This window comes from Cyanistes caeruleus, chromosome 8, assembly GCF_971803275.1.
Source record: "Cyanistes caeruleus chromosome 8, bCyaCae1.hap1.1, whole genome shotgun sequence".
Classification (NCBI taxonomy): domain Eukaryota; kingdom Metazoa; phylum Chordata; class Aves; order Passeriformes; family Paridae; genus Cyanistes; species Cyanistes caeruleus.
Genome location: NC_141708.1, coordinates 18,135,120 through 18,157,713, shown reverse-complemented (window position 1 = coordinate 18,157,713; position 22,594 = coordinate 18,135,120). Strand labels below are relative to the sequence as shown.

At 36.5% G+C, this 22,594-nt stretch overlaps 1 protein-coding gene across 26 annotated transcripts in view; it reads left to right on the top strand.

Moving 5' to 3' along the window:
• Window positions 1–22,594, top strand: part of MAPK8 (mitogen-activated protein kinase 8) — a 268,471-nt gene that overhangs the window by 236,542 nt on the left and 9,335 nt on the right. For 14 of the 26 annotated variants that reach the window (XM_086900418.1, XM_086900429.1, XM_086900420.1 and 11 more), the window contains 6 exons: window positions 7,409–7,575; window positions 10,156–10,285; window positions 11,451–11,509; window positions 11,634–11,772; window positions 16,457–16,622; window positions 21,739–21,810. In XM_086900418.1, coding sequence (XP_086756544.1) covers window positions 7,454–7,575; window positions 10,156–10,285; window positions 11,451–11,509; window positions 11,634–11,772; window positions 16,457–16,622; window positions 21,739–21,810 — 688 coding nt within the window. In that variant the 5' untranslated portion in view covers window positions 7,409–7,453. Of the gene's footprint in view, window positions 1–1,817; window positions 1,879–3,346; window positions 3,401–7,408; window positions 7,576–10,155; window positions 10,286–11,450; window positions 11,510–11,633; window positions 11,773–16,456; window positions 16,623–21,325; window positions 21,398–21,738; window positions 21,811–22,594 lie in introns of those variants that run through there. The other 12 variants (XM_086900415.1, XM_086900428.1, XM_086900431.1 and 9 more) reach the window with 4 other exon arrangements.

Below are 22,594 nucleotides of genomic sequence, written 5' to 3'. Positions count from 1 at the left end.
TCTGAAATTACTATCTTTAGTGGAGAAAGCCATCTATCTATTGTTAAATACTCAACAGGTTCTGCAAAATTAAGTTATTTGCTTTGAATTTTCCATAGAAGATGACTATTAAAAAAAAGTCTTAAAAAAAAGTCTTGAAGTTTAAAAAAAAGTTAAATGTGCCATAAATTTCTTGTGTTTGAGCAAACTGGAGTGAAACTACCTTTTTCTGTTTGAACATGAAAGCAGTAGGCAAGTCATAACATAGAAATCTAAATGTGTCCTTGTCGTGTTTATGCAGGTTTCCCCAGCCTTGGTACTTTTCTGGGTGAACACCTTTGCTTTACTGAATCTGTAACCAATGAAGTTTGACTTCTTGGTGGACGAAAGATATATTAAAATGTAGTTATTTGAAGAAATGTACCTGCGCTGTGCTTCAGTTGTGAGCTATACAAGAATCACTCCAGTATATTTGTGGTTTTGTTTAATAGTTGCAAGTAGAAAATAGCTCCTGAGATCTGAGCTGTAGACTTTCAATTTGTGCTGTGCCACTTGTCCTGTGATTGGTGTGAGCAGGGCAGAGTTGTGTGTAGTGCAGGTGTGCAGTAGCTGAGGGGAGGGGCACTGCCATGGCCAGTGCACATCAGCTGGAGGCCTCGTTAAACACATGTCACCATTAGGAATAGTTCAGGACACCACACAAGTTCAGTGTGGAGCTTGTTCAGCCTAAAACCATCTGTGATCTGTGAAAGCATAATTTGAATGCCATGCAAATCCTAGAGTCATCAGTGAGAATATTCCATTTTAGAATAAGCTTCAGATATTTAGACATCTTTGGCATTTGTAATGGTTTAGTAATATCTTGCTGCAGTTTTCACCCAGCTAATGTTATCTCCTTTTTCCAAATGCTCTGTCTGCATTAATATTTAACAGAGCTGAAAGTATTGTGAAATATAACATTTGGTTTCGAGGGCAGCGTGGACAAACAAAACATAAAACCTGAGACTAACTGAATGAGCTATGAAGTTTTCTTTTGTTTTCTTTTGTTTTCTAAATTTGAGCCTTTGAAGCATATGTGAAAACTAGGCTGTGTTTGCACTATCCATTTAGCAGGTGTCCAGAAACCTTTAAACATGACAGCTGAAAATTAGACAAGCATTCAAAAACACGTGATGAATACAAATCAGCTATGTGTGAACTGTATTTTCACAAAGAAATTAAATTCATCAATGTGAGAGCTTTATATATACATTGTCCATTTGTTTTGCATTCAGTAGCAAACTAGCGTGTACTTGAAGAACTGTTGGATTTTTCTAGGTCAATTACAGATTCCTACAGAATGTTCATTTTCATAGTGTTAGATGCCTTCTAAATGGAGTTATTGAATCATCATTGATAGGTAGCTTATGTTGTTATACTATGTTGATTATATTACTATTTAACATGCAATTGATATGTAATTGTTTTATTTTAAAATTGCCTTCTTCCATTTCTGCATCTCTTTGTCATGGTCTTCATTTTCTGTCAGTCATACTTTTGAGCAGCTCCTGTAGTAATCTTTCAAAGTAGAACAGTTTTGTGTGCTCATGTAGACAGATCTGTTAGTTGGTGTTTGTGTTGAACCTCAGATATATCTTGCCCCAAAGACTCTTGTTTGCTGGTTTAGCATCCAAAGCTTCTTCCAAGATTTAGCCCGCTTCATGCTTGCTTGTTTAGGAGAGGATTGCTTTAGAAATCATGAAAATGAAAACCAAATCTGATTAAATGTAAAACTTGTAGTTAATGATGGTTGTTCCATCTATTTCTTTTCTCATTTTTAATATTTTATTGTATTTCAGGGTACTGGGGTAGAAAATGTCCTCTCAGCTCTACTTCTTCACTACAGTAGAAATAAGCTGAGTATGTATAACTTCTTACACAAAAGGATATCCTAGAGTAAGGGATTCTGCATTATAGCATAGGATGAATCCTGGATTTTCATGTTGTGTTGTCCAATGAAGGTGTAAACCAGCACTTAAGAGCACTCTAAGAGACTGAGCTGTACAGAACACATGTTTCTCTACCCTTTATGTTGGCAGTATTCTGACCTATTCTATTTTCATGTCCCTAGTGGGAAAATTATTGCTGGGGTTCCTTTTCTTTGTCTGAACAGAAGAGATGCCTCTCAAATGTATGGCTGTTGTCAGTTTTAATGCAAACTTTGACACTTCTTGTTCATTGTCAGTATCCGTAGTGATGGGAAAGTGCAGAAGAGGTGGTAAAATATTTTGTGCTCTTACTTAAAGTAAGAGAAGCTTTCTTTCACAAGACCTGTTCCATTTCTATTCCTCTGTGTGCCTGGAATGCACACATTCAGGTCACTACCTAGGAGAAGTAACTTTGCACATAATTATGCATTGTTTTCGCAGTAATCTCTGATTTCAAAAGCACTGTCTTGGTCTATATTTGATGTGAAGGCTAGCAGGTATCATAGCCAAGAAAATACTGTTTCGTGATGGCTCTGTGAGGAAGGTAAATACCCAGATGTCTTGGGGAAAGCACATAATTTCCCAATTAATTTCTAATTGTGGATACATAAATTCGCTGGGCTTGATCAGGGGCTCATGAGCTGAGTATGACTTTTAATTGCCTGCTGTTTCAGCTAAACTTCTTGGAGCCCTCTTGCAGATGAGCCTGGACTGATTTTTAAAAGTAAAATTTGAGATTGCCCAAGGGCAGCCAGAATGATGTGGTGAGGACAGGCCTGGTAACCATCTGTCCCACGAGCTGGGAACCTCAATGGAGCCACGCTTGTGCCAGCTCTGCTCCAAACACCTTACGTTCATTGCACTTTGCTGTGTGCTGCTCAGAGCTAAAGCTCTCGGTCTGGGAGAGCTCCCCTTGGGAACACTGACCAGTGGTATTGTATGTGTAAATAGCATTAAGTGAAACAGGGTCTGGAATTGAGTATCAAGCCATCTCTCTCTGTCTTTTAAATAAATTAATTTATACACTCTGCAAAGACAGATTTACCAACCATATTTCTATTGTTCATACAATTTTCCATTGCAAGTTTTTATGTTTTGGTGGTGGTTTGTTTTTTTTTGTTTTTTTTATTTTTAAATCTGGTCATTTATAAGGTTTTTAACACATCTGCAGTAGGGCTTTTAAACTGAAAGTTGTATGAGCAAAGAATTAGCTCCTCCCTTTCCCATGGTACCTTTCTATCCCAAGCCCATCTGTTTCTCCAATAGGTTTAGGCTGTCCTGGAAAAACATTTTAATATATATTGTCCATACGTTGTCCTGTATCTTGATAAATAAATTGAATGTTTCCTGTATTAGAGACAAAATTTAGTGTTGAAATACAGCATTATGCTGTCTTTCAGATATCTTGAAGTCAGCAAGTTTATGAAGGGCAGCCTTCTTAAGACATGCTAAAGGTACATGCCTTTCTTATGCTGATGCAGATGGCAAATGTGTGCATATTTGGGTATGAACAGTGCTACACATGGTTTCTTTACTGTTTTAAATATACTTATTTTAAAGTTGGATGAAGACTTTTGTCAAATTTCATTCTTAATATTATTCACTTATGGAGAAGGAGGTGTCAGTGAAATAATTTATAAATATATTTTATATAAATATATATAAAAATATAAATATTTAGAAATACTTTTTAAGGTTAGCCATGATACTTTGATAGATAAATGCTACTTGCATTTTCATAGAGCTATATGTTCAGTGCATCCATGTTTGTTTTTACAACTGTACCAGGCAGTACAGAGCTGAGGCATGGAAGTTGTTGACCATCTGAAGTCTCCTGAAGAACTGTTGAACTGTAGTTGCTGTCAGTGAATTCAGAATAAAACTTGTACCCAGGCTTGCAGATCCCCTAGGGGATTTTACTCTGGAGATAGTGTAACTTTCAATTCCTATGTTTTTATTGTGCTTCCTTGGGTAAGTTGTACTTATGGCAATATGAGGGAGTGGTAACCACTCCAGAATATCTTAGAACTCAGTTTTGAAATATCCTTATCTCGACTGACTGCGGGCTGCCAGTAAAAGGTTGCCATGTAGTATAATTTGCTTAGGCACAATATTTTCAAGGAAAGGCACAATGGTTGATGTGTGAGAGGAAATTGAAGTTTTCTGTGGGATTCTTTCTGTGCTGACAGTTGACAGCATTCCAGCAAGCTGACAGTTAATGGGACAAATGTATTATTAGTTTCCTCATTAATAATAGAAATCTGGAGTTTCCATCCTTCCTCTCTTTCCGTATGTGCTTTTGTGAAATTGCTAGAAAATGGAACAAAATGTCAAATTTCAGACAGGCAAATTTATCTGATAGAGCTTAATCATGTTTTAATGAAGGACATGGCACGCATACATTGTGTTAGAATCTTAAAAGTCTGACAATTTCTGAATTTAGACTTGCTTTAATATTTAAAGATAGGATTTTTGGTGTTGTGGAGCTTTGAAGCTAGGCTTCATAAGACTAGTCACCAGTAAATTAACAGATAGGAAAAAATACATATTTGGCCTTCTGTGAGCTGTGTTCACAGAGCTGGGCTGCACCAGGCATTTGTGAGGATGCTTCTGTTGAGATGAAAAAAGGGGGATTACAAAAGGTTCTGAGCTGAGTGGAAGTAAGCTTGGTTATGAGACAAGAGGCTGATGCTCTCCATGGCTGATGGACAAAACTGTGTAGAAGTTATGAGACATTGAGGCAAGGGGTGCAGAGGAGATGAATGTCAGGGCTGGTTCAATCTGAGGAAGCTGTAATTAATGGCCAGATGAAATCTAGAGGGTTGGAGGCAGGGGTAAGGCATATATAGTTTCTAAGGCCTCTTTGCTGATCTGAATGCATTACATTGAAGTGGCTTGTTTACATCCCACACTCACCACACAAAACATGCAAGAAGAAATGGCTTTTCTGAGAGTTGGCTCCGTATCTTCTGAAGCACTGAATAAATCTGTTTTATGCTAGGAGAGCATGCATTTAAAATTGAGAGAGACCGTACCTCTTGCTGTCACAGTACAGACTGATAATTTTTGATGAATGCCTTGTAGAGCTGCAGAAAAGGGAATGATAATTTAACAGCAAGTAGAGACACTCCTTCTTCACCTTGGGATGCCTTTCCTTCCTTCCTTCCTCATATTATTAGTAAAAATAAACAGTGAGTTCTTTTATATGCTGCTGTATACTAAAATACTATTATGAATTATGAAATAGTTAGTAAATACAAGTTTTCTTGCACATATTGGCAAGTATATTTTACAGTTTTGAACATGTAGCAAATTATGAGGCTTCAAGGCAATAAAATTTGCTTAGTTATAGTACTATGTATGGTATATGTATAAAATCGGGTACTATAAAGAAATTATTTTCTCAGAGAACACAATCTCTCAAGATCCTTTTCTTAAACTATACTTACTTTGTTTCACTCTTTGATTCTATGAAGTTTACCAAAATGAAAGAAAATGCAATTAAACACTTGGCTTTGGCCATTCAAAATACTGACTTTTAATTGGAAAGGTGTCAACATTCACCTGGAAACCTTGGAAGGAGGGGAACAGTCCTTCCTGTATTTGTTTCTGAGGAATCATCCAAAGTGAAGTATTAAGCCTTCATTATCTTGGTGCTGATATCAAACAATTAGCTGTTCCAGCTAATCCTGTGTTGTTCAATGTCACTAGATCTTAATATAGTTTTAGTGGATAACCTCAAGGTGTACTGGGTTCTCTCTCAGTTGACAATGAACAAATGTAATTACATGAATTAGTGTCTTCATTCTTTGTTTTCTGATTTTCAAAAATGTGTTTGGCTGATTTCATGCTGTCCCAAACAGATTTTCTCTTTTCTAATTCATAGCAGGTTTTGTCATTATATGTTCTTGGGCATTTTTATTCCAAAACTACATGCAAGTACATCTGTGAGCATAGTGTTGATAAAGTGGCAGAATCCAAAGGGTAGGGAAGAAGGAGCTGGGGTTGGTGTCATGTTTTGCTCAGAAATCAGGCTTTTGGTCTCTCTCCAGTAAGCTGACCTGCATCCTACCAGTGCAGTCTGGATACATATTTTTTCTGTGTGTTAAGGAATGGTTACTGTTGTCCAATTTTGCCTCCCCTGTCAACTGGGGGAGGAAGCCAAAATACTGAGAGGAGCTGCTTTGGTATTGAGTTAACTCTTTGTAACAGGTTTGGTTTTTTGGCAGCATTTTGGAAAAGGGGTCTTTAAATTGACATTTCTTTTGAGATAAATGCCAATTAAGGTAGCACATTTTTAATTAGTAATATATCAAATAGTTAAAAAATGTCTCCTTTAAAGAGCATCAGAGTGTTTTGGTTGTACCTCTAGCTGTGAAATGAATGCAGGTTAGCTAGTTAGAAGTGGAATACATAGATTTTTAAAAGAATACTACTTGTGCAATATTTGTTATTATTTGTGGAGGCAGTGTTTACACTGTGTCCTCACATCTTGCTTAAAAATTAACAAATGTATAGTGTTGTGGCATATGGAAAGCAAGAATGTTTTTAGGACTGTTGAATAATACGGGGAAATGCTCATTAAGTTAATAACAATGGAAGACAGCATGGTGTAACTCTTGAAGAAACAAAGACAATTCTTCTAGTCAAATACTTGAACTACTAGGCATCTCTTATAGCTAAATCAAAACCTGTGTAAAGACAAAGTTAAAAGTGCACAGCTAGCACAAAAGAAATAAGAAATATTACTGTAAAATCCACGATGCAATTTTATTTCTTCTATTGTGGATGTCTGCATTAAGGTGTTGCATTTCATTTTTTAATATGAGAGGACTATGGTGGAATATGCCTCCTTTTTTCTTTTGTTCTCTCTGTGATTATTACTTTTCTCCATGAAAGATGTCTGACAAGGCCAGTTTTCCTTTTCTGGATTTGGTTGACTGTATGTGTTTCCATATCAGTGTCAGATATTCCTAGTGGTTGTGACCAAGACTATTTTAATGATTGCAGTACCTGGAAGACTTGTTCCTGTTCTGTCACTCTTTTATTTATGGAATTATGCAATGATTCAGGTTGAATGGGGCCTCTGGAGAGTGTCTGTCCCAAGCCCTGCTCCCTTGCTGTAGGTGTGAGTATAAAGGGAAGGTAGGACTCTTGGAGCTCTCTAGATGATGTGTCCTGCCTTTTGATCTTCTGTCACTTCCATCAAGATTTTTGCTACCATATGTTAACTTTCGATTTTCTATTATTTTTTACTTTCTAGAATCTTGCCTTAGGAACATTCCTAAAAATACAAATTTTCAAACTCGTGCCATCTTATTACTGCAGACATTAAAAATAACTTATATGTGCACTTGGGACTTATTTGGGAAGTGTCTTGTACGTCTTAAAAGGAGTTCTGCCTTATGCCAGGTTATGTATAGTTGTAAAATCTTAATTTTTCAAATTTTATTTCTTCCTAGGCCAGAAGCAAAATTTGGATGAAGTGAACTAACCAAGTTGCCGTCATGAGCAGAAGCAAGCGTGACAACAATTTCTACAGTGTTGAAATTGGAGACTCAACTTTCACTGTATTGAAACGGTATCAGAATTTGAAACCAATAGGATCAGGAGCACAAGGGATAGTATGGTAAGATTTCTTTCAAATTTAAATGTACATTTAGGTTTCCTTAACATAGGTTTTTGAGGTGTTGTGTGTTACAGGGCAGGAGTGTGGGAATTACCTTTTACAGGCAAAACAGCAATGCTAACTGATGGCCATTTTTCCTCAGCAAGGGCTGTTGCTGTTGCTTTTTGACCTGTTCAGCTTTAGAAGTGATGCCCTACTGTGCACATTCAGCCAGCTGTGCTGAGTCCTGTAAATTAATAGGGGAAAAAGAAACTGGATAAAGAAGCTAATCTTAAACAACACTGCTTGCAGTGAAACAAAAGCCAGAAATACTCTGTATAATATTTGTAAATGTTTGCACTTCTTGATACGGTTTGTTAGGAGTCCATTTCACTTAGTTTCATAATGTGGGTAGTCCTTGATAGCAGTGAGTGAGCATTTGGGATGCTGGCTGTCATATGTAAGTGTCTGATGCTGTTTGGGTAAGTCTGACTTGACAATATTAAATTATTCTTTGAATAAGAGCCCTGCTGTGTGGACTGAAAAGTGTCCAGTTGATTTCAGTTTCATATGTAAGTGCCTGATGCTGTTTGGGTAAGTCTGACTTGACAATATTAAATTATTCTTTGAATAAGAGCCCTGCTGTGTGGACTGAAAAGTGTCCAGTTGATTTCAGTTGTTGACAACTAGCTGCTTGCAGGCACTATTTCCTGTGCAGTGGCATTGCCTCAAAGAGAAGTGTTGGTTTAACCTTCCTGGAAGCTTGTTTGAAAAGGATGTAGCTATCACAGGACCTTGCAGATTTTTCAGTTTATTGTAACTCTTAAGATGTTAACCAGGTACTTAAAGATACAAAAGCATCAAGAAGGAGAAAGTTAGGGGAAAGCATAATCTCAATTCTGTTACCTCTTTACTACCTTGATCTTGTTTTGATCAGTGTAAAGAGAAAATGTGGGTTCATATTTGTGTTTTAGCAGGATTAATAAAAGAGCATAACGAATGCAAATGGAGACTTGAAGAAAGAACTTCATAAAGGCTTCTTTTTGATATGGTAACTTCTAGCATTAAGATTACTGGTATTAACTAGCAGCAACCAAAAACTCATCTGAATTTAGTTTGCATTTGTGTTAATATACTGAGGATGTAGACAGTTGTAGATTGTTTAGTTGCTATAGAAATGCCAGATGCTTTGGATGTTATTAGTGTCCTTCTGATAGCCAGTCATATGTTACTACTGCCTGTTTTCCAAATTTGTTGCCCTTCCTAGAGCTGAGATCCCAAAACTGACCATGTAACTACTCTAGGGCCATTCTGTAATTGCTGCTAGTGCTAATTGAAACCTTCTTACATAAACTGCAGCTTTGAAAAAATGGAGTTTTTGTTTGAGTGGTGTCAGTTTATTTATTTTTGTTTGTGGGTTTCTTTTGTTTGTTTGTTTGTTGGGGTTTTTTTGGTAACTGATCCAGGTTGATTTGGAGGAATATTAAGTAGATGGCCTGATACTGTGATACTGAAACAGGCTCTAGGCTGCTGTTACGTGCAGGGAATGTAGAAGTTTAAATACTAGAACAGGAGTCCCTTGTTGGCAGCCTTCCCTGAAATGATCCTTATCTTTGGGGCAGGTGGGGGAATTCCAGATATAATGGAAAATATACATCAGAGAAAGTTATCAGTACATGTTACTCTCATTTTTTTTCTTTTGTGGTGTCTAGAGGTTTTGTTGATGATAAATTACAAATCATTCAAGCCTACATACTACACAGACAATCCACTTCTTAAAGCAGTGAGTTAGATTTAATAGATGCTAGTGTTTACTGGCAGATAGTCTTTATTAGATTTGAATACCATTCTTGAGAAGAGAGAAGAAAATAATATTTTCCCTGCTGAGACTTTTTTAGTAACTGATAAATATTTCCTGAGTCTGCATGGCAGTCAGCTGTTGTATTAGCTCTTACAGGAAAAACAAGCCATGCCTTCCTGTCATGGAAATGTGATATGTAAGGGAGTTGTCTCCAGTAACAGTCTTCATCAGTTAAACAGCCTGTGTCACTGAATCGTATGACAATCTTGGCGTTAGTCTGCAAACAAAATGTTATTTTTTTTCCACCAAGTTAAAGCCAGTGACATCTAGAGGTTAAAGCTTTCTTAACAATTTTTTTGTCTTGACTTTGATGCTGTCATTGTCATCAGGATGTTAAACAACTACATAAGTGAAAGCATGGGACCTTTTTATAACCTACTTTTCCTGCCTTCTCCCTTGTAGTGTGAAGATTTTATGTAAAATTGATGTGCTTTTTATGTTTGAAGTGTTTCGGATCTTTTTTAGATGGTCTGTTCTTAAGTGACAGTGAGTGGCAAGAACTCGGTATCCTTGGAAGCAGAAATACTGCATTATATTGTAGAGATTGTCATGTGTTAATTCTCTGAAGCTGGGAAATATTTTTAAATTTTGAATCACTCTCACATTCCTAAAGCTGGATAACACTGGATAACATTTGGGGTTTCTGCAGACATGATACAAATCAGCTGAAAATGTTTGCAACTGCCACAGCTTAAAGGACCTTGACACTAGAGATGTAATAATGTTATTTTTAATTACAGTGCAGCTTATGATGCCATCCTTGAGCGGAATGTTGCAATCAAGAAGTTAAGCCGACCTTTTCAGAACCAAACCCATGCTAAAAGAGCCTACAGAGAGCTTGTTCTTATGAAGTGCGTTAATCACAAAAATGTGAGTGTGGTGTGCTGCCTCAGTTGTTAAAGAATTAACTGGAAGGTTATCCTTTGTGAAAGTCTGGAAAGTGACTTCAGAGGAGATTTCCATTGCATGGTTGTATCTCCATGATAAGTACAGAAGGGTCTTGAAGAAGAGCTATTATTGGCTAGTTTTAATTACCTGCCCAATCTTTAAATACCCCCTTCAGACTCGGCAAGGGAGTCAGTGTTACATTGCCAAAATTTACAAGCAGCTGTCAAATAAAAGTACCATGGCTGGTAAGTGCATCCTGCTTCTAGGCACCTAGGAGAAAAAAGAAATAGACTGTTTTTACCCTGATGCATGAATGAGTTCAGAATCTTGTGTTGTGACAGTGGGAATCAAATAGGTGATAAATTTATTGAACTGCAGAAGGCTGGTGTTGGCCATTTTATTCCTTCAGAGTCAGATGTGTGAAATCTTCTTTACCTTCTGTTCTAATCTCCCGTCAGGAAGATGTAATTTCTCCTGGCTGTTAGGGAGGGAGAGTGTCATAGGAAACTTACTTGGTCTTCTAGCTTCTTGGGAAAATTTTGTAATTTTTCTCAGACAGGGATGGTTTACATGTGGATTCCCTGAAGGATGTTCCACCTAATAGTGCCATTTGTATGATAGTAAATTATTGCATGCCTGCCTGATTCTTGATGAGTAGTAGCTTTCCCTCTTCCTGTACATCCCATCCATTCTTAATTCAGAATGTCCTAGAGCATCTGTAAGAACCTGTTTTTCTTTTTGGATGAAGTTGTTTCTTCACCTTTGTCAGTGGCAAAGTGGTATCCTTTAGGGAGTCTTCATCAGGTTTTCATTTTATTATTCCTCAGGCACAAAAAGAAATTTACCAGGTCTTCAAACTGAAAGGAGGGGGAAGAGTGACTAAGCTCCTTTAGTTTTAAGATTTTAGTATCATCTTGTTGTTAACACACAGAGTGTCTTTAGATTATGTGATTTGTCCAGGAAAAATACTCCTTCCAAAATCATTTGTGTCTGTTTGCATCACATTAGGCCTGGTTGAGCTACTGAGTATCTTGAGCTTTGTGTATACCAGGAGGTTCATATCAGAATAATAGTTACCAGTTTTGAAACATTGACTCTGCAACTTTGCTATTGCTGTGGTGCAATTACCCTTCCTCTCTCCCTGCAGATAATCGGCCTACTGAATGTGTTCACACCACAAAAATCTCTGGAAGAATTTCAAGATGTGTAAGTCAGATTTGAGCTAAAGCTGAGAATTTATTTTTAAAGTATTTATATGAAAATATGAGCAAGAGAAAGAATACAGTAAAATGGCAATATTATCTGATTATTATTTTTTTTTCTTCATAAGCTACATAGTGATGGAGCTCATGGATGCAAATCTCTGCCAGGTGATTCAAATGGAGCTAGACCATGAACGAATGTCCTATCTCCTTTATCAAATGCTGTGTGGTATCAAACATCTTCATTCAGCTGGGATTATTCATAGGGTAAGTGAACTAAACTGTATAATTTGCATTGCACCTGGTTTTATCTTGAGTATTTAAAAGATAAAAGAAGTTAGAAATAGGAGCATGAAGGGTGTTTCATAGCCTTGTCCCATAGGCAGGGAGAGGAAATCATCACACCTTTTTCCAGGGTAATTCTGGAATGAGCCTTTTGAATGTTAAAATGATTTGATAATGATCTGCACAGAGCAAACTGAAGATTTTTGCAGTGAGTTGCATTACCTCCTTTAATTCTGTATAATGTTCTACTTTAATAGTCATGGCGGGAAAGGATATCTGGAAGCATCTCTGCCTTTATTGTTTTGGTAACCAAACCTGAAATCCCATCTTTTGAAAGAACTGCCCATTTTATTTCTGCTCCTTTACTAGCGGAGTAATGAGTAACTATCTGAAATTTCCAGGTAAGGAGATGATAATAAAGACTTGTAATTGGAACTTGGATAACTGTGTGTCACAAATCATTCACTCAGATGGCTAACAGGCAAAACTGACTACAGCTTTTTAAATGGCATGTGGGTTGCAGTCTAGTCAAGAGATTTTGAATTAAAGGTTGCCTGTTCAAATTGAGCATGTCATATGTAATGGTATATAGATTAAAGATTGCTTAAGATTGTCTGATCATAACTTTCCAAGTATAATTTTGTCAGTTTGGGAAATGGTAAGCTTGTATTTTTATAGTACTATATTTTTCATTGTGACTTTTTTAAGAGTTTGAGTTCTAATTTCTGAAGCAATAGAAAAGATTTAATTAACCTTAGTGACATGGGGTGGTTTCAGTCCTTACTACGCAGTCTTCCTCATGATGTGCACAGGAAAGCAGATCACAAATGACCATTCTGTGCACTACCACAGGAATTGCCATGTTAGGATGCTTGTTGAGGTCAGTGGTCCACCATATCGTGCTGGGGTGTTGAATGGTCTGCAAGCTGCATCTGCAGTCTGACATTCCTGTTCAGTGTGCCATCTTTTGCCCAGAGAAACAGGGACAACTATTTGAATAGAAGTACAGCTTGAGTGGGCAAATGCTGCTTTCTTTTGCTCAGCTAGTTCTCGTACTCGTCAGCTGCTTCATTCCAGTGAGGAGCTCAGGGAATGAAGGAGAAACCTTCCTTCTTGCATTCAGTTTCCTTGCTCTGTTGAAGAGATGGGCAAGGGAGAGAGAAGCATTGCCTGCAACCAGGCATTGTACCTGATGCTGTTTAGTGTGCTTGTGGGCATTTGAGATAGTTCATTTAGGCTTTTTCCATTATTCTGGGAATGCTCAGCAGAACGAGGCTGTTTCACTTACTGTTGTGGTACTATATTTGCCTGTGACTGAAATTATGCAGCCTGTGGTGCTCTAATGTATGTGCCTGTGGGTCTGAAATAATGGTTTGTATGCAGTTTCACATTTCCTCTTCAATACTTGCATATTCAGTTTAATGCTGTGGATTTTCCTAGGTCTCTTAGTTTCAGAAAACAGTATATTGTCTGGACATGCTAGAGTAGGTAAAGTAAGAATGTCTCTCTGTGGATCTTAGCACAAGCTTAAGGGAGTTTCTAAAAGTGTGCTTGCCTCAGGGTGGTTTGTACCCCTCTGAAGTAGGCATTGATCCTGTAGAAGTTGTGGATAAATTTAAACATTTTTACAGTTATAGAAAAGAGGTAACTACTTAGGTAGTTGGGCAAGAGTAAAGACAGATTTGAGGATAGAATTCCTGCCTCTGTGAATGGGTTAAGTCTTTGAAATGCTTCCTATCATACAGGGATAAACTGTCCTAAAGAGACTAAATACAATTGCTATGTAAATAGCACCATATGTATGCATGAATGCTTTTTAAAGGACATGTGCAGATACTTTTGAAGGACATTTCACTTGCATTGCCTTCCTGGAAGATTTTCAGCTGACAGCTTCTTAGACTTTGTTAGAAAATTGAGTATATTCAGGCACAGCATTACCTGCTGTGTGCATTGTGCCTTTTTACTTCAAGGTGCAAAGTGCCAAAGTTTTATTTCTCTGTGGAGGACGCTGAACAAAACCTTGGAGTACAAGGAAGATATCCTGCAAAGGCACACATGTCACACAGAGTGGATGGCTGCAGAGGTAACTCTGTACCACTCTTCTGGGCTCTCAGCACCAGTCCTTAATGTCCAAGGCTAATTACTTTATTGAAACTTCTTAAACATAGCCTGCGATACTGTGGCTGCCCAAGGAGCATTCTGGCTATGAATCTAATATTTACTTTAATGATCTCTAAAGCTTTAAGCTTTTTTTGTTGTTGGTAGTTACACAACTTTTTTAACTGGGTTCTTCAGCTTCTAGCATAGCTGTGGTAATCTCAGCACCTCAGTAACTTTTTCAAAGCTGGTTGAATGACTGAAATAAAAATCTGTTTATGAGCTTTATAGCACTGGATACTGCTTGCCATAGAAATAAGTGTTTTTTCTAATAGCAAGCTAGAGGCATGGAACAAAACAGAGAACAAATAATGAGTTTGTCAACTTCACCTTGAAGTTGTAGGGGCAAACTTAGTTGCCACATCAATGGGCAAAGATTTGACCATAACTTTGCACTGACTATAACAGATGTTGGCAAATCAACATTACTGTGTTCCAAACATTTTGCAGAGATGCAATTTCCAGCCAATATAGAAGTACACATTGCATAATCTGAGGATGAATGATCAGCATTGCGGAGTTGTGCCTCACTGACTTTGTGAGGGACACAGAGTGTCTCATTAGTCTCGCATCGGGGCTCTGAAACATTGAATTCTGCCCGATTTTCAGTACTTAACAAAGGGACCTAATTACAGAAGCCCTTCACAAATCTCTTAGAAAGAGAAAAGCCCACAGAAGCCATGAATTACCCTCCAGAGATGTCCCTGTCTCCTTGTCTGGCTAATGGGGAGACAGCCATGCAAGAATCTGTTTCTTAAGCACTGACATTTTACATTTTCAAGGTTCAGTGAGAGATTTTTTGCTATAAGTTCTGGTTATATTTATCCATTCTAATTAATTTGATCACTCCTGAAGGAGCCTTGAGTTTCTGTTTATTTAGTAGAAGATACATATATATGTATATATATATATATATATATATATATATATATAAGGGATACAGGTTTTCCATCTCTGCATGAATTTGAATGTAGTGTAAGTCAATTCATCATTTTGATCCTAGGCTTCATGACAGCTACATATGGTGTTCAGAAATAAGGATGGACAGCATTTGGTAAGCAAAGAGAAGATCTCTTAACATTTTGAGTTTTAATCCTGTAGCTTTGGGGAGGATGAGTGTAGTTAATACTGTGAGCATGCACCTGGCATTCTGCAGTGAACATCCTGAAAATAATAGAAGTGTGCGGAAATAAAGCTGATAATAACAAGGACTGTAGCAGAATCTGAAACATGCATATTAAATAGCCAGAAGGCCTTATACAACTTAAATTATTTTGTGGTTTGAGAATGTTTTAAGCTAAAGTTGTCTGCAGAGTCCTTGTGTGGAAGTGCATGTGTGAATATGTATGCATGCAAGGCTTTTAACTAGTCATTAAAATTCTGTTGTTCTGGAACTCTTTTTGTTGTTTCCTCTCTATATTTAATGCAGTTTTCATAGCATTATGAGGAGATTGCTGAAAGACATCCAAGTACAAATGAAAACTACATAAATCCTGCAGATACCTACCTTTAAGTCTTTAAGAAACAATGGCAGATAGGGCTACTTATCAAATGCTTTCAGCTCAAGGGCTGGAGTCCTCTGTCAGATCTCAGGTTTTTCTCTCATTAATCTCAGAGTGTGGGCAGGAGGTTTCTTAGTCTTATCTGTGTTGTCCCATGTGCTGTGAATGATTTTATGATTGTAAGGTTATTCTGAAGTTACTCTGTAATATTTACTCTGTGACGTTCAGGTGTTTGTAAGACAAACCTGCTGAGGTGATGACAGAGAAAGCCTGTGTAGTGTTTGTATAAATAAATGTTGCAAAGCCAGTATTGTCAATAGGGTTCAAGTGTAAAGAATAGTTACCATGTTGCTAACCAAAACTAGCTGAAGCTATGTCAACATTTTCCACTCCACTTTAATGATTGTGGTAGTTTTTGGCAGTTTTTCAATGGTGCCTTTTTGGGTTTGGTTGCCAAACTTAGTATAAAACCAAGTCCTAAATTGGAAAGTAAAACCATGTGGGCATGGAGATTTCTTTTCTGTTCAGAGAAATATATTGGTTCAAAAGAGGTAATGTAACCTCAACTAGCAAATAAACCTTTTACATTCATTATAATTCTAAGAATTCTTGTATCAAGATGATTATTGAATTAAGTGATTGTCATGTTACTTGTGTTCTGCCTTGTAGTGATAATTATTCTTCCAGTGAGCAGTTTCTAGACCTTTCCTCAGAGCTAACACTTCTTACTAACCTCAATTTATTTCAGACATTGCTAACATATCTTGTAATGCTGGTTGTATTTTCCTTCTTTAATTGCTGTATAAATATACAAGCACAATAAAGGAATTAATTCTGTAATCTGCTGAATGCACATAAATTGATGCAAGGGGAAAAGAGCTGCAGTTATAGCAATAACCTAGTTGTGTGCATGGGATTTAATGTTAGCAGTGTTATTTTTTAAAAATGTTAACCACAGACTACTTTGTGCTTGTCTTAGCAGTCATATATGATGTTTCTTTTTAAAGGATTTAAAGCCCAGTAATATAGTAGTAAAGTCAGACTGCACTTTGAAGATTCTTGACTTTGGACTGGCCAGAACTGCAGGAACTAGTTTTATGATGACGCCTTATGTAGTGACTCGTTACTACAGAGCACCAGAGGTCATCCTAGGGATGGGATACAAAGAAAACGGTCAGCAAATATAGTCTTTCTTTGGCATAGCTTTATTTTTTTTTTTTTTGTTTGGCACACCACATTTTACATGTTAATGTTTTTTTCAAGCTGTAGAAATTTTATAAATTAGTCTTGTGACCAAAATGCAGATTCTGGATACACCAATTTGTTTATTCAACTCAACCCATTAGAAAAAGTTTGCATTTAATAGGAGCGGAAATCGAGGGCCTTGTTTGTTTAAAAATTTAAATAACTTCCTTGGTACATTACATGACAGGAAGAACTGGAAATATATTTTCTTAAAATGTGGTATGTACTTTGTATCTGACTTTTGTATGTATCTGACTTTATTCATGGTGAAGATGTAAATTGTGATTTATCAGTAGATAGGTGTACTAAACTGGATGCTAAATAACTGTATTGGGCATGGCCTTTCAGGAAGTAGGGAGCATAAAGTCTACTGAGGAACCAACAAGCTAAGATTGTGGCATTGCTTTTCATTAAAACCAGCCTCCTTTAGACTTTTGGCATTAAAAAAAGTGCATTAAACATGAAAAGTGCATTAAGTTCTTAATGCTGCTGAATGTGAAAAACGAGGTTCACATATTTTTTATAGAATTTCAAAGTTTAATAAAAAGACAATTAGGAGATAGAATTAAAGTCAGGTATGCAGACATGGCTGGGTGTGTCTGCATTCAGCCAAGAGAGCACACCTACTAACAAAGGATCGTCCCTTAAAAACAGAACCCTACTACATATCCATAAATTCTCATACATATTCATACATTCTTCTTAGGATCTTTGGTGTTCTTCTGTTTAGTTTTCTCTTGCCCCCTTCCCACTAGATCAATCTTTTTGGTGCCATCAAGATTTACATTCCCTGATAACAGAAATGCAATAAATTCCTCCCCCAAAACTCTGGTTACAGCAGTCTTCATCTGGATAAGATAGTTTACAAATGCAGGGGGTCTCTAGCTATCTTTTTTGGTCTTTGGGTTATACAAACAAAAATAGTTTTTGTTTTAATACTATGCCATAGCTTAACATATATGTATTATACCACTATTTCTAATTTTCATCAATAATGGAAATAAAGGAAACTATATTAATACAGCTAAATTTTCTAATCTTATACATATAACATTCATTATAATATTTATGAAAAGCCAGTAATATGATATGTATCTATAACACTGAAGAAAAGCTCAATAACATACTTGAGACAAGCAGACAGAGAGTACTGTCATGATGCATCATAGATTCTTTGAGATCCATGACAAATTGCAAGGGAATTTTACTTTGCATACACGTCCTCCTCACCATACTCACTCTGTTACCAGTCTGCCTCTCAGTATCTTCTACAGAAAAATAAAAAAAGATCTGTCATCTGAGGGAAACACAAGTTTCCCTATCGTCAAGTACATTGCACCTTCAAGGAAACAGCCAGTGGTACCCATTAGGAAAACAAAGTGACGTCTCATTCCTGACACTCCATTGCAGCGCCCTGATTCTGCTGCCATTTCACTGCTGTGTGTCCCTGTGCTCAGGCAGCTCCCTGCTTCCACTTGTCAACACCTCAGTGTGTGTTTGAAACTCTTTGGCCAGGTCTCCAGGGAGGCCCTGAGCTGTCTCCTGGGGATGTGAGGTGTGGTTCCTCGCCTCCTGACACAACTGGGGCTTGCTCTGCCTTTCAGCATTCCTAATACAGTCTGCAAACTTGCCTGGCAACTGCATTCCATTGCAGCAAGGGACTTCAGGCTGTGTGTGAATAGTGCTAGTGGTGAAAGAAGCCAGATCAAAGGAATGAGAGTGGATCTTTATTGCAAGACTGTGATTTTTATTTGTTTGGACCGTTAGTGTGCATGAGAGGATGTCATATATTTCTTCAAATGTCCTCTGTGGTTGACTGTTTTTCCTGTAATTTAGGAGTCACAGTCTGAGTAGAGCAAGTTAGTTATTTTTTTCAATTGCCAAAATTTTCTACATTTGCAAATTTGTCTTTTTTTTGCCCCAAGACTTTATGTTGGCTATTTAAGGGACATTAAAGAAAAGTACCTAAAGCTGTAGTAGTGAGTCAGGCAGCTGTCTTACAGAAGGAATTGATAAAATGAAAGTCACAAGTTTTCTGACTCAGCTTGCCTGTTTTAAATTTTCCTCTTAAATAGTAAGTAATTTTGGGTTGAAAAAGTATGAAACATTCTTTCCCCTACTGGAGTTAGATAGTATTCTAGAGTATCCTGTCAAACTTGTGACAATCCTGTTCCGTATGCAAGTGTGAGTTGTGTTGTGCATCATAAACAATAATAATTTACTTTCATTTGAAAAGCTAAGTCTTCCCAAAGCCAATTACATGGCCATTGAAATGAGAGTGGCACTTCTGGAGGATGTAAATGTATGGAGTGAGTCCAAAGCCAATTACATTCCCATACATACAGCTCTCATTAGAAGGCAGTTTACATGAGCTGTTAAGTCTTCTCAGCCAAGGATTTTGTGGAGCTGCCATGACAGGGAGATGGGTATCAAAGATGCATTTACACTAAGAACCATGGGCTGTCCAGGAGCCTCACCTGTCAGTACTGATGCATATTATAGCCCATCACACCCATAGTTAAATTAACTGTGAACTTTTTTAATGCAGGATTAAATATTGAAAATTGGCAGTTAACTAATGGTTACAGGGTTCTCTGGCAGTTTCCTGCAGTTTGTGGGAGGATTGCAATGTGTATTTTCATGACTGAGTTAATGTACTGCAGAGTAACATTTTTTTGGTGCTATACTACACAGATGGAGAATCTTCAATTGTTTTAAAGCTAGCAAGGAGCCCAAACAAATACAGAATTAACTTTTATGTAGGGTTTGTTACTGAAGGATGTTTGAGGATGTCACGTTAAGAAACCAACTAAAGGACATCAGAACTGTGCTCCTTAACAGATTTATGCACTGTTATGTCCATGATTATCAGCAAGGAAACACTGAAAAGCAAGGAAAGTCCTAAGAACTCTGATACAACTACTTTTACATTTCCTACTAGGTAGATTTGGTTTAAACTTCATTTTCACATGGTATTTTTTCTCCTAGAATTATAAACTTCAGTAAGTTCTCTGCATGGGCTTGTTAAGAATAAAACTGACTCCTTATGACAGCAATAGATTTTTTTTTTAAGTATTTTTCAAATCTGTAATGAGATTTTAGTCTTTTGTGAAAGTGTTCACAGTGGCACTAGTTCAGCTTGCTACAAAAGTTAAGACATCTGTAATTAGACAGGTTTTTGTTTGATTTAATGAAAGCAGCAAATCAAAGCACCACAAAACATCTCAAGTTTGAGTTTATAGAGATACCAGTAGAATGGTAACTTTTGTCATGTTAGACACAAGCTAATTACAAGAGATTTGGGTATATTTTTTGTTTGTGATTAAGGTTATTTAGCAGATAAAAAGTCAACATTCAGCATTTTTTTAAAAAGTCAAATGCAAAACTTGGTTTTCTTTCTCTAAGCCAAAGAATATGTACTTGAGTATTTGAAAAAAAGTTTTTGAAGAAAAAAGAGCACTAAACTAAGGTGTTGACAGTATTTTTTTAAATGAGCAAGGCCCTTAATTTTGACCTATTAATATGCACAACTATGAACTCCTGTCATATTATCTAGATACTATTTTAGAGGAACTTAAAGGAGAAGGAATATTGAAAGATAAGAAGCAATATTGTTTGCTTGACATTGTTGAGCTCCTTCAGAATATTCACATATAATTTTTACTATACAATTGTTGTTACTTAAATTCCCCCTCTTATCTGCTTAACTGAAATTCCAGTGTCATATTTGACATAAAAATATTTATAATAATAAAATTTAATTGTTGTGACTTCAAGAAAACTTTTGCATAAGGAATTAACAATACCTCTGAAAGTAACTGCAAAAGAAATTGGCTTACCTGTTCAAAGTAAACTTGTGCATCTTTATGTCTTCTGAGTGATTTATTTTAAGGTAATGTAGAAAATGCATATTTCATTTTTTAAAAACTGCTTTTGGGTTTTTCTTTTGTATAAAATGTTATTACAGTATAACTGGAGAAATATTTTAAAACAAATTATTTGAACTGAAAATCTAGGAGCATACTAACATTGTCATTAACTGATCCTCTAAAATTCTAAGTGATCTTTTACTGATTCTGTTTGCTTTTTATTTAAAGCAAGAGAGAGAGATGCATGGTAATCCAACTTCTAGGAAATACTTGATATCAAATTGTAATTCCTATGTAATACCTAATTAATTATCTTAAAAAGTGTGAACTGTTTCAATAGACAATATTTTTACAGGTCAGTTTACTTAGTTACTTTTAGAATTATTCCTATAATTACAATAGAATTACTTTCAAAGAATCAATCTGTCTTTGGTGCTTGAGTCTATTCTCTTGGCAGAGGTACCTTTGAAGCCTCCAGCCTTGGAGAAGCTTTACTCTGTTTGATTTGTGTCTCTCTCTCTCTGCTCAAGCTCTTGCTCTAGCACTACAGTAAACAAAAGGATGTTTTTCTGCCTTGTATTTGAGACAGTTAAAAGCTAATCCTTACACATGGTGTATGTTAAACTGTTTTCATTGATTAATACAAAGACTTGCTCTTCCTGTGCTGTCTCTGCAGTTTATAGGATGCAGTCATGTTATGCTTCTTTTAATTTTAAATGACCGTTTGCTTTGCTTTTCCTTCTTTTTGTGCTACAAACATAGTGGATTTATGGTCTGTGGGGTGCATTATGGGCGAAATGGTTTGCCACAAAATCCTCTTTCCAGGAAGGGACTGTATCCTTGTGCTGCTGCAGCAGGTTGAATTAGTTAGGAAGTGATTAACCTTTTTATTGATGTTGTCATGAAGATGCATATTGTACAATTTTTTTTTTTTATTAAATGAACATGGATTTTTCTTGTGATACACTTAAAAAAAAATCATTTATATTCAGGCTGCACCTAGCAGTAGGACATAGTCTCTGCTGGTCCTGTAGTTAGCATACATTCACCTTCACTCATTTTCATTGCACATGCTTTTTATAGTCACTTCATGTGTATATGTGTGTCTAGATGTTTTTATTTATTTTATTTCAGTAACTATCTTTTATGTTAATATCATTGCATTTTGTTTTCAGTTGACATTTGGTCAGTTGGGTGCATCATGGGAGAAATGATCAAAGGTGGTGTTTTATTTCCTGGTACAGATCGTATCCTTACCCTTGGCCTAGGATATAGTTGTAAAAGGTCAAAAGATACTGCAGTGATACAGTGCCAGATTAAGGTGGTTCGAATTTTTAAAATACTGGTTTTAAACTGCCTTTTAAAATTGCAGTTTGCAAGTTCATTGTATACCACTTGGGCAAACAGTTTCTTTTTTCCTTTTTTTCCCTCTTCTTTTCTTTTTCTAGTGTAATAATATAGTCCCTATCCATACTTTTGAATGTTGTCATGCTATAGGCAGACTTATTTTTGTTTAGGTGGTGTTTTCTTGTTTCACATGCATTGGGTTTTACTTTGGAGTTCATTTTTATGTAGTAATTTACTAATCTTGTGTAGTATCTGAGCATGTTAGTAGTTACTCTTTGCATTTTATAGAAAATATTTGCCAAAGTCCCTAACCATCTTCATTAGTTACACTTTGGAGATTTATTTTTTGTATGCAGAAATGATCATGCAAGCAGCTTTCAGAAATACCTGGCATTTCTGTCTTTCTATTCTATGAATGGCTTGGTGGTGTCTATATGGGTCATCCTGTGAATGGTATTTCAGACGAAGAGTATGCTCCAGACAAACAGAACTGAAACCTCTAGATCATTGCTAAAATTAGTGAAAGTAATTGGATTTTGATATCCTATCTGTTTTACTATTACTTACAGAGCCTTTTTTTAGATGCCATCAGAAATGTTTCCTGCTTTTACTGTTTAAAAATTGATATAGTACCATTTAGGGGTGTAAGTGGGGTGGAGATTTTTGAGTCATGGTAAGGAAATG